Source organism: Hyaena hyaena, unplaced genomic scaffold (genome assembly GCF_003009895.1).
Source record: "Hyaena hyaena isolate Hyena2069 unplaced genomic scaffold, ASM300989v1 scaffold_515, whole genome shotgun sequence".
NCBI lineage: Eukaryota > Metazoa > Chordata > Mammalia > Carnivora > Hyaenidae > Hyaena > Hyaena hyaena.
Window position 1 is genome coordinate 415,474 of NW_024081147.1, and position 12,692 is coordinate 428,165.

Sequence of the window (12,692 nt, forward strand, 5' to 3'; positions counted from 1 at the left end):
TGAAGGTTGACTGCAAGACAGCTTTCAGTTCGTAGTGGGGCGACTGACACTGCCATCTCTATTACAAAGAAGGTGAAGGCTTGAACTTTATGATCAAGAATGAGTGTGGGATAACGAAGGGCACTTTCTATGTTAGCTAAGGCTGCAGTATTTTAAAAACCACATTTATTTATTTTAAACTAATGCTTCTGTAAAAAGCTCCCTTCGTCCCCGGCACTTGGTGGTGACAAGTTCTAAAACTGCCTTGTCAAATGATGGCATGTTGATGCTTATTTTCTCTTTATACCCAAGTGTACCCACTGCGAAGATTAACAGGTATTGTGATGGGAGCCCGAGATGGTAATAAAAGTCCTAAAGTGCACATTTGAACTGTTCTGCCCATTTTTTCCTCTGGACTGAGTTAGCCTTACTTTCTGCTTGCTCTCTCGGTTCAAGCCCTGATCAAAGATCGTCACTTACACTGCAGAAATATGAACGGCTCGGGCTGGCACGTGGTTCTCGGCACAATACTTTCTGCACTCAGCCCAAGTAAACCGTGTAGAAAATGGCTTAAATGGTGCATAACAGGTCCATGAACCAGACCTATAAATACTTAAAAATAGTTGAGTGCTATTCTTGTACAACTGCAAAGACTTTAAGTTCAAATGCTCAGCTTAGTGTCTCTAAATGACTATGTCCCAGGCGCCCCTTCTCTCACTCTGAAAATCAGCTCTGTGTGCCGAGTGGAACTAGACTCTTTGTCTCTCCCACCAGGGTCAGCCAAGGCTTGGTTTAATCCAGACAGTTTGGGTTTAGAATGCAGCTTTAAAATTCCACTACTGTCGTTCGAGAAGAACATGTGGATTCACTAATACGAAAAAAAAAAACCAGTTTATCACTATATGTCAGGATTCTGAAGAGGGAACAGTCGCTTGCCCTATAATGGTCTTTCACTGAAGAATCTTGAATTAGGGAAATTTAAGCCATGGCCTTGTGAGTTAGAAGATCAGGATTCCTGGTGCTATTTTGAGTTGGGTCTTTGAAGTTCCCCGCACTGTGGTGTCTGCTTGTCTTTAAAAATGGTTGCGTTCTCTCTTTTGGAGGGGATCGGTGTGGAAGACTTCTGAAATATTTAAGCTTCTTAAGCAGAAAGGACTAGATAAGGACAAGGATGATCATTATTATTTCATTCACTAGCTTTCAGGCTAGCGCCCTAACAATATAATGTAGGGTGTAGGGCCTCAAGCATAATTAAAACCACTATAGAACTGAAATGAGTGTCTGTGGAATTTATGGCCAACTGATGACAATAAAGTGGATTTTAGGAAGGAAAAGTCTTGTCCAATTTGGATGCGGGAATACTTCAGACCTCTTTTTTCTTTTTTAAACTGGTCTCGACCAGATAGAAAATTAATTCAGTTTCAGAACAAGTTTATTCTTAAAACACGAGAAGTCCACAGGCTCCGTAATGCCTTCTGTCATGGTGGTTAAATGGGAGACTGGTATAACTGTATCTGAATGGGACAAATTCAGCTCCTAAAGGGCCACTGTGCCAACACTCGCCTGACAAGTCCCTTTCAGAGAATGTTTCTAACCTCAGTACCAGTACCCAGTCATTACTTTCCTATTCTTTCTCTTTTGATGTGTAAGGAAAGCAGCTATGGGAAAGCCCCATTTATCATTCTGAGCTGCTCTTATGTTCGAGTCCCGGTTTTATTTCTTTTCAGTATCTTTACCAAAGCGTTGACAAAAAGTAATTTTTGTCCCTTAAAATCACTATCACCCTACGGTGACAATCTCCACCTGCAGGCTCCAGGTGAGTCATGTCAGGCAGTACAGGGATGCTCCCTGCTCCCGGGGCTAAGGGCTGTGCTCAGGGCTGCTGTGCTCCCTGCTTTGCTGGCTCTGCCTGGTTGCAGGGGGTACGTTAGCCCCGCCCCCAGCAGCTCTGACTCCGCCCCTTACCCGTATCTCCCTCTAACCTGGAATTTCCATCTTCCAGGAACAGAGAATTACTGACCCTGTCTTGCCCTTTCACTTCCACCATCTATGATCTCAACCTGGTTTTTTGGTTTCTGACACCTTTTGGCCCCGGCCCTAAATCCATCTGCTTTGCAAGTTTGTGTTTCAGCTCTCGCTCCTGACCTTCACCGGCCGTTTGCGAGCTGGCCCGGGGGCCTGCGCTTCTCACTGTGCAAGCAGAACAAACACACATTTGACCCTGGGCACGCGTCTCACCTGGGCAGGATCCACATCATTTAGCATAACCACAGATGTGCAGTGATAATCCAGGACCAGTCTCCAGAAGTCTTTCACCGTGTTTGGCAAAGGATGCTGGGTGACTATAAAAGCTGAAGGCTGTTTATAGCTCTGCAAACACAAACAAGAAAGATCCAGATATACCAGGGAAATGTGAAGGGAGGAAGCTTCCGTTATCTCGTGCATGTGGAGACTTGTGACACAGAACACGGGACATATTTAACAGCTGCTGAATCCTAGGACACCACGGTCAACACCAAAACAGACTAAATATAAACTTATCTGCAGAATGATAATGGCAACGTATTCTCACTTTGATGCTCAGAAAATGTAATGAGTATCTCATAAATTTTTTGGTATATCTGCTAGAAAGGCAATATCGGCCTTACCCATAATTATTATTATTATTTTAAAAATTTTTTTTAATGCTTTTATTTATTTCTAGGAGAGAGAGAGAGACAGCGTGAGCAGGGGAGGGTCAGAGAGAGAGGGAGTCACAGACTGAAACAGGCTCCAGGCTCTGAGCTGGCAGTCAGCACAGAGCCCGATGCGGGGCTCGAACCCACAAACCGCGAGATCATGACCTAAGTGAAAGTCAGACGCTTAACCAACTAAGCCACCCAGGCGCCCCTACCCATAATTATTTTAATGGAGGACATTTAACTTTGCTTTACAAAATATACACAATTAAAATACTTTCTGCTTTTCCTACCATCGGTTCGAGTGTCATTTATACATGTGATGGTGTTACTTATTCCTGCAAAAGAAGGATCCGCATGCCTTTTACAGCTCTGGAGAGCTTCAAATAAGCTTAAGTACCTTTTTACTGATATCACACCCATAGAATTAGAGTTTCCGTATTAGCCGCGCAAATATCCATTTACTTTTCCCATCAATTGAATAGCAAATGTTCATTCGGTTAGAAGTAAACAGACTGACAGGAAGTAATGGGTTGTGTGCTATCTGTCCTGACAGACCATTTTTCCCCCATGTTAATTACCGCCTAAATTAGGAGGAAAGGGAATGAAAATAATGCTGCAAACCATATTATCCCACTTCACTGCCTTAGAGACTTAATAGCTGTCTCTTGCTCTCCGGCCAGCGGGTTAAAAATTTAAGTGCTCAGAGAGTTCCTGGGACATGTTTCATTTATCAATACTTCCCGACTCGTGGTCTCCGAGAGACCCAGACCGTCGACCCCGAAGCAGACACCTATGCGGGACCTGCAATGTGCTCTGCTGGGAAAACAGCTTGTGTCTTACAAACAGACGCACGCGGGCCAATGAGTCGAGGGAGAAGACCCAGGCCACACGCGGCCATGCTCCCCTTGTGGAATGGGCAGCCTTCCCGCTTCCTTCGGGGCAGGGTAGGCGGACTTACATCCATGAGGGCCGCGTTGATGTAGTTGCTGCTCTCCCCATCGATGGTGATGAGGAAAGGCAGGCAGCGGTCCGGGGGCAGGATGTCCATGCAGCGGTTCTTCTCGTGATTCCGGGGCAGAAGTGCGATGCTGCAGTCTTCCACCCGCAGCGTTGGCGTCACCATGTTCAGGGTCTACATGACAGCATGGAGGCAGGTGGGCAAGAGAGCACTGGTCGGCGCGCTGTCTCACCTTCCCACTTCAGAAGGTCACGTTTCCTGCAGCTGACTACCAGACAGATGCTCCCTGCCCCCTACTTAGTTCGATTTTTATTTCTCTTTTCTCCCGTTGGATTTGGTCGATAGACAGTGCCCATCAGATATAAGGGCCACCGTGGATCTGTTGGATTACATGCCGTCTGGTCTGACCAGGGCTGGGCATCTGGGTGCTTGGAAGAAAGAGGTTGGGTACAGTTTGACTTAGAGTCAGGTACACTTAGACCGGATGTGGGTGAAGAACTCCTGCCCAGCCGGTGCCATGGGGGCATTTTGCTTGGTTTGGCTGCACCCACGCTACCCTGTAGGACTGCCTGGCATCTGCCTGCAAAGGGGAGAGATGGCTCTGCTAGCCATCAACCAGCTCGCTTTGCTCCAGGGGGCCACTGGCAACGTCTGCACACATTTTTGATAATAAAATTTTTTTTTACATTTATTTATTTTTGAGAGGCAGAGTGAGACAGAGTGTGAGCGGGGGAGCGGGGGAGGGGCAGAGAGGAGGAGACACAGAATCCGAAGAAGTCTCCAGGCTCTGAGCAAGTGTTCAGCACAGAGCCTGACATGGGGCTCAAACCCACAAACTGTGAGATCATGACTCGAGCCAAAGCCGGATTTTAACCGACTGAGCCACCCAGGCGCCCCTGCACACATTTTTGTTAGTCACGACTGGTGTGGTGGAGGTCTCCTGGCCTCCAGTGGGTAGAAGCCAGGGGCCCTGCTAACCTCCTACAGGCCAGCACCTGCAACAAGGAATTATCCAGCCCCCAATGTCAGTAAGGCTGAGGGTAAGAAGCTCTGCGTTGGCTCAAGGGTTCCAGAGCTGACTCTGAGATACTTCTGAAGGAGCAAAGTCACAGGCATTGGCCTCTCCCTTTCGCATGACTTACCCGGAACTCCTCTTTAATCTGGCTAGAGTTCGTCTGCGGATCCAGTTTGTTCATGTCATAGTACAGAGACCTAACTTGGGAAGCAGGGACGGAGGTGTCTCCACAAAGACAGGCTTCCAGGATGGCATCGTGGATAAACACATACTGCTCCTGCAGAAGCAGAGGGGACGAGTTAGGAATGGAGAAACCAAGGTAGGTCAGGAGAGCCAGAGAGGAAGGGACGATAGCCCCTCGCGGACAAGATAGCGTGACAGCGGTCCATCATGGACAATGCATTCCTGGCACAGGGGCACCAGGCGTAAGGACCTGAGTATTGTGTGAGGAGGGTCCCGGGACCAGCAGTGCTGATGCCCGAGTGGGATGGCCGGCATGTTCCTGACTGGCCACGTGTGGGGCGGAACAGGAGGAAGAGACGATGGGCTCAACGCAGGGGCATGAAACGGATTGATTAGAGCCGCTCAGACACTGATAAATACCAGAGCAAGTACTGTCATGCTAGAGTAGCTGTGGCTTAACGACCTCTGTCATTCTGATTCCATGAGTTTAGAGCTCAATGTTTCAGGTGAGGAATTGAGCGGAAACTTATCTGTATATTAGGAAAGGAGGGATTTGCTAACCAAATCAACAGTGCAAAGAAGGTCCAGGACCACTTGGTAGCACTATGAAAACAAACAGTTCTGAGCACTTAAAACTACTTGTTTTGAAACCTTAATGTGATAATTACGAAAGTCCCTGTGTGTCCACAGAAGAGCTTTAGATGTATGTTCAAGTCCACCACACCTTACAAACTCCAATTACTGAATGGGCACTTTGCTCTAATTCTGAATGGGCACTGACTTTCCCTATAATTAACTGGCAAAGTTTTATGATATTTATTATTGATCCCTAATTACATGAGATGCAAAAAGAGTCTCATTATTTTTTACTTTAATTTCTATCAATAACTAGGACTCTTTTTAAAGTTTATTTATTTCTGAGAAAGAGAGCACAAGCTAGGAAGGGCAGAGAGAGAGGGAAACAAAGAATCCAAAGCAGGCTCCAGGCTCTGAACTTTCAGCACAGAGCCCAATGTGGGGCTTGAACCCATGAACCATGAGATCATGACTTGAGCTGAAGTCTGACACTCAACTGACTGAGCCACCAAGGTGCCCCAATAACTAAGACTCTTAATTCTCAAAACCAGCCTGGTCCTATTAAACAACACCTCAGAAATGGGTCAGGAGAGAAAGGGAAGGGGCACTTGGTGACTCAGTCGGTTAAGCATCTGACTTGTGCTTATGCTTAAGCATCTGCTCATGCCAAAATGATCATGCCATTTGTGAGTTTGAGCCCTGCATCGGGCTCTGTGCTGACAGCTCAGAGCCTGGAGCCTCCTTCGGATTCTGTCTCTCTCTCTCTCTGCTCCTCCCCTGCTTGTGTTCTCTCTGTCTCTCAAAAATAAATAAGTTAAAAAAAAGAAAGAGGATGTGGAAACATTTGATCAGTTATAAAATCCACTAAAAACACACTATTATCTCTAAAGCTAGGCATCCCTATACTAAAGAAAAAAAGACCATGAAAGCATTTAGAGTTTTTGCTATTTTTATTTAGGTTATTTGAAAATGGAATTAGGTTTTTGTAAACTTTAAACCAGTGGCTGCTGTAAACTTTAATGCAATATCTAAAGGAAGGGAATCTTATTATTCTTCATTCTACTGGTGGTGGGTGGAATGCCTACTTAAAACAAGCAAATATCAAGTAAAACTATGAATTATTTTTCTCAAACACTTAAATTCCTGATCAACCTTGAATTCTAATTTATAGAAGTCCTAGTCGGTACAGAGTATTTCTACAAAACATGCGGGTTTCCATGATGCCAAGCCACTGGACAGACTTTTTAGGGACAGTAGGAGAGGAATAAATGTACAGAGATTACCCTTAAACAACTTGGCAAGTGCCTGCCTATTCTCAGGAGTTGTCTTGCTCTGGTTACCAGCTAGTTTAAAAGACATAAGAAAAATAAATAGTGCTCAATCTCTGAAAGCTTCATGTAGAGACCCTGCCGGAGCCCTTGATATAGAAGCATGGGCTAATTCAGGCTCCTGGCTACACATTCTGTTACCTGGGAGAAGCCCTGGCCTTTTCGGTTTATGAAAGCAGAAGAACAAGAAGGGAGGGCGGGAGGAAAGAGAGATTGCCAGCTATATCACTTCTCCTTCCGGGGATTTTTGAAGAGAGAATTGCCGGAGTTCCTTCCCTCCGTGGCTCCGGGAGGTGGGGTGCTGGAGGTATGGGGGACCAAGCCCTGAGGATGGGCGGGGAGCAGCCGTACCTCTGTTTGTACCATGTTCACCCTCCGTGACCGCAGCTCCCGGACGCAGTTATAGATGTCTACCACGCCTTCCCTTTCTGCCATGTCCAACATAATATCGATGACGATGAAACAGCCGGTCCTTCCAGCGCCAGCACTGAGTGAAAAGAGGGCTCTGTCAGCTGAGGAAGAAAGATCCCTGTGTTTCTCCTTCTTTTGCATCTTTGCTATGGTGGAAGTCACAGCACATGAAATGAACCACCGGGAAGTGTACAGTTCCGTGGCATTTAGCACCTTCACAATGTATCGCCCCTATCGAGTTCCAAAAACATTGTCATCACCCCAAAGGAGAACCCGTGCCCTGCCCACTGCACTTCCTTGGAGGGGCTCCGGGCGCTCGGCTTACCTGCAGTGCACCACCAATGGGCCTGCGTTGGGCGGGCTCTTGGATTTGACCTGCCGGACGAACCCCAGGAGCCCTGTGGCATGATAGGGGACCCCGTGATCTGGCCAGCCAGTGAAGTGAAACTGTCTGATCTCTCGGATTTCATGAACGCCTCTCTGCCACCAGTCGGTCAGCACAGCAAGGAAGAGAACAAAGGAAAAGAAATGGTGAGCAACTGGGAGTGTCAAGTACCCTGAAGCAGTCAGTGAGCCTAGGGCTAGGAAGCTGTGCATTGTTGGGAAGAAGGTGATTCTTAGCTGTAACAAACACCTGGAAAGCCTTATTGCAGGAGGGAGGATGTTCGTGCGTGTGAAAGGGAGGTGATGTTTGGAAAGACGCTAATTTACAGGTGCAACCGGAGGAATGGATACATCTCTGATTCCTCGAAACTCCTTTCTACAAAGTAGGCTCTATTAACAGTTTGTGTGTCACTTTGATCCTATGGTGTGAAGTGCGAGCTCACAGAGAGAGAGAGAGAAGCACAGAGCAGGGACCTGAAGGAATTACAAGGCACTTGTGTGCTCAAGACCAGCTCCTGAATGCAGGAGCCTGTTCAACTCTTCTGAATTCTGGTACGTCTTTGTACCAGGTGCCCGAGCAGCGCACACGCCACTGTGGGTACACATAGAATGTCACTGGAGGAATGAGCAAGGAGCGCTTTCCTACTGGATAGGGCAGAAAACTCATTTCCATTTGCACCTCGAGTTTGTCAGGTTTCTCCTTCTAATTTGGGTAAACAGTTAATCCATTCATCCAATCACCAACAATCTGAGTGAATGAAATGCTTCAGGCATGACTCAAGATGCTCTGGGGTCACAGAGATATGAAGACAATGTCTCCTGTCTTCAAGTGGTCATGACAGGTGGCTTGTGGGAAACAGGAAGGGCAGCAAATGTACATCCTGGAAATCAAGAGGCATTTTTGCTGGAATTCCACGTTAGATCAGTAAATTGAAAAGGTGGGTTGACTCCCACTGAACTGAAGGGAGACAAAAAGAGACTCTGAGTGTTTCTGTTTTTAAATTTACTTTTGTTTTGAAAATAAGAAAGTTGATTTATATCCATCAAGTTTTTTCTATCTATGAACTTAACGTATTAAGGCTCTGTTGTAAAACAAAAATCTGTTTCAAAAACAAAGATTACTTCCATAATCAAGGCTGGATTATAAATCTGGGTTAAAATAAGAGACCGTGTCATCATATAAGAGACTCCTTACTGAATACTATCTCTGTGTTGGGCCCTGAGTTTGGTTTTTTTGTATACTAACATTAAATACCCACTAACCTTGTCACCTTCACCATCGGTCACTGTTCACACGTACTTAGTAAGCAAACAAGAAATTCATAATTTTTTAATGTGCTTGGAAACACCAAAAGAGGCAAACAATTACAGATTTTAAAGGAAGACTTGTATGCTGTCAAGGGGTTAACATGTCTTAGTTTAATAACCCACAAATGCCGAAGCTTTATTTCTCTTTGAAAATTATGCTGTTCTTTATTAGCGTTTAAGGATTAAGGAATTAATTAAACCACCAGGGACTCAGAAATGAAAATCAACAATGTCATGTGTGACTCGGTGGTTGGGAACCTACATTTCTTATTCCTGAAACCATGGTGGCATTTTGGTCAGTCCCAAAGTCTCCACCACAAGACAAATGGTTGAGCCTGTATCACCCACCAAACCATCAGAAAGCTCCCTTGGGCGTTAGACTGGGGCAGGGCTGGTCCCATGAAGGGGGGAGCCTGTAATATATTTATTCCAAAGAGGACAAAAAGGCATTTATTTCTCCCATACCCTGTTTATTTTCATTTTTTGAGATCTTCTCTTCCTCACTTTGCTAAGTTTCAGCTCCAGCATCTTCCAAGTCCGGAACTGCAGCCATCAGGAGATGGGCCCCCAACTGATCTATGACTCATTTTCTGAGCAAGGTAAATGTCAGTTTCTGGGATGCAGAGAACATCTTCCTTAAATAAACCTCTACCCTCTAATGTGTTCACTATTGACAAGATTAGCAAAGGCAATTGCTTCTGAGCCAACCCTCATTCTTGTTCATTGACGTGGCGATTTCTCCATTTGCTGTTTTTGTCATATATTTTGGGGAATAGTCACAGATGTGATCACTCACCGCAGCCTAAATATCCCAACTTGGTATCAGTTATATGTTTTGTTTACGTTTCATTATAACCAGGATGGATGCTACATATAAAAGTGACATTGACTTCATTTTCCATGGAAGTACAATAGGAAGGAAGAACCATAATAGCGCCTAGCCCAAAGGGGGTGCTTAAGAAATATTTGCGTAAGGAATGAATCACAACTACATGTTCTGCATGTGGCAGGTGAGACAGCAGGGGGGTATTCCCACTGCCTTCTCAGAGTCCCGAGCATCTCCCGGGTAGAGATTTTGGTGGCCATTGTCAACTTCCTTTCTGCCAGGATGGTCAGGGCACAGACACACCAGGTAGCTTAGACCCATGGAGACTTTTGAGCTCCCTTCCACCTGACAGGGTGGCAGCTTTGTTATTTAAAATCTATTTACCTTTGAGTCATCAGCTGCAGGAGAAAGGAAAGATGACAATCCCATGCAAAACAAGAACTCCTCAGTTTCAAAATGTGATTGCTAGTTTTGCAGAGCAGAGCTCAGATCCATTTTTCACCTTGGGTCCCTTGATGCAACATACTCTCAAAATAGAATCAGAATCGTAGGCCTCTCAAAGTACATGCTTGACTATTTTTTTTTTCCCTTTCTCTTCTAATGAGAAAGTTTAAAACCTACAAGAAGCGATCCACAGAAGTACTAATGATTTGTTTTCCTTAAAGATTTCAATTGCCCAGTTAGAAAATCACTAACATGTTATTTTGATTTTCCCCAAATCCTTAATAAGCTCCTCATCATTCTCTTCCTTCCACCGATTCTCTGCTGGTTGTCTGATCACTAAAATAACTGGGTATTTCAGAAACATTTCTGTGCAGCTGGGAATGGAGGAGAGTACAATGAGGTTAAAAAAAGAGCAAAGAAACAAACAATCCCTTCCTTTAGCAACAGAGATGCATTTTCAGCTTATTAGAGAGCCCACTATTGTTCAAAGAGCTCCATGTTTAAGTGATGGCTTTGGATGATTTTTTTTTTTAAAGAAAAAAAATATCGAGGGTCTTTTATCACTATCTGTTTTAATGCAGTTATTCATGAGTACTCTTGCCAAGAGCCATACAAAAATCCTCCATATTTTTTTTCCGATCCTGCCTAAGAAGGAAAAAAAAAAAAAAAAGAAAACCCGACATCAAAGTGTGAGGTTCAGAACTTGAAGAATTGAGTCAACCAGAACTCCACATTCTTTGAAGTCTCCAAGCCTTCTGCCTGCTTATTAAAAAAGACAGGCTAAGGAAAAAAAATGCTAAATAGTATGAGAAACAGATTAAAATAAACTAAAGTCTTTTCAGCTTTGTGATTCTATGACAAATACGGATTTGAAAACCAGGATAGGTAGTTCAAAACATCAGGGTAAGTTAGCCGAAACGCAGAAGCGGCAATTTCCTTGATTTTCCAAAAAGGGTCTCAATAATCTAAAAAGTGCACTTAGATGCGACGAAAATTAGAGTAGAGAGGAAGGCTGAGGGCCATCTGCCCAGTGGCGCACTTCTAACCCAGGTCCTTCAAGGCCACCTGCTGCTATTAAATCATTGCAAACTTCCACCGAACAAATTTGCGACAAAATTGTTACGTTAGGCGCAGGGCTCGGTTATGGACAATCAGCTCCTGATGGAGAAGTCTGCGGGCCTCCGAGGTAAAACTGTGTGTCCCCTTCAGCAAAGGCAAGATGATGACTGGAAGGCAGAGTGTTTCTCAGCCACGTCACCTCCACTTTCCCCACAGCCTACCTGTGCCACTTCTGTGGATGGACTGCAGTTTGCTTCACTTCCGGCCCCTCCCTATGTCAGCAGAAAGAGGGGGAATAAGGAAATTCCCTGTTATGCCCTACAGTGCTTCCCAGAGAAGAGGCCCCATCCATGCACATGGGATGAGGCAGAGTAGAGCCACAGCATAGCATTCAGGACCCAACACCAGCAAGTACAAAGGCTAAAACCAGTATGACAGTGAGGATGAATGAAGGGGCTGGTTCATGCAACATGTCCCACGTCTACTTATGTTTCCAGGAAGGTCACTTCCGTCTGGAAAATCCAACAGTCCACACAGAACCGTAGGCTTGAAAAGCCTCAAGGAAGTAAGATGGGGCGGGTTCCAGGAGGGGTTAGGACCTGTGTCTCAGCACTGATGCTAACTCACTACTGGGAAACCCATATGGACATACGACATGAAGGACATTCATCAAACTGTGAACAAAGAAAGAGCGATGGGCCGCACAATATCAACCAGGTTAAACGGAAGAGGGAGATAGACAGATCGGCATTATCTTTTGATTTAGTAGCAAAATATAGATTCTTATGAAATGGGAATGATTCGCTTCAAAGATGGAACTGAGCTATTATAGAATCTGAAGGCCAGATGCAATCTTGAGAAATCACTAGATAGAGCCTACCTGCATTCAGGTGTGACCACGTATAAATTATCCTAGAGAAGTTAATGGGGCTAGCACCACTAACATCTGACCAGAGCTTTTCAAAGTAATGTGAAAACTTACCTTTTCGACAGCAAATGTTCTTATCACATATTCTGCCAGTAGTTCTGTTTCTATTAGGGTAACTTTAATGTCTTTATATATCTCTGTGTCATCTGGCCAGTATTTGCAGCATTTGACCTTTAGAAAACACAAAGGAAATGAAGGCTTTAGGGTTTTCTTCTTCTTTTTTTCTTTTTCCTGTTTTCTTTTCTTTTTTGGAGTTCCCCAAGCGATGGGCCGCAGTTTGATGTACGGGATAAAATTTGCACCTAAAAACAAAACTTAAGTTGTCCACTTAAGAACAAGGTTTATTTATTTATTTATTTTTTAGATCACCTGTGTTTCTTTTCTTGCCCCAGAAGAAAACAAAGTTTGAGTTATAAGAGTAGTAAAGCCTAGGAAAATCATCTAAAGTTAACAAGTTGTATTTATGCCACAAATATCCCAGTTACTGTGACCATTCATTTCCTGTTTATCTCTATTCAGGGAAGGGCCTGGAAAAATAAACAGTAAAAGGTGGCTTACGACATTTTAGCTCCTCTGAATTTAAAATTCCTTCTAGGTCAGAAGTTGCCTGAG

General features: G+C 44.6%; 1 protein-coding gene across 5 annotated transcripts in view; it reads right to left on the reverse strand.

The window, feature by feature from the left end:
* PTPRM (protein tyrosine phosphatase receptor type M) overlaps positions 1–12,692 on the reverse strand; it is a 782,304-nt gene that overhangs the window by 18,563 nt on the left and 751,049 nt on the right. For all 5 annotated transcript variants that reach the window (XM_039255239.1, XM_039255236.1, XM_039255237.1 and 2 more), the window contains 6 exons: positions 12,135–12,251; positions 7,457–7,611; positions 7,072–7,207; positions 4,761–4,910; positions 3,619–3,792; positions 2,218–2,349 (listed from right to left, as the gene is read on the reverse strand). In XM_039255239.1, coding sequence (XP_039111170.1) covers positions 2,218–2,349; positions 3,619–3,792; positions 4,761–4,910; positions 7,072–7,207; positions 7,457–7,611; positions 12,135–12,251 — 864 coding nt within the window. The remainder of the gene's footprint in view (positions 1–2,217; positions 2,350–3,618; positions 3,793–4,760; positions 4,911–7,071; positions 7,208–7,456; positions 7,612–12,134; positions 12,252–12,692) is intronic.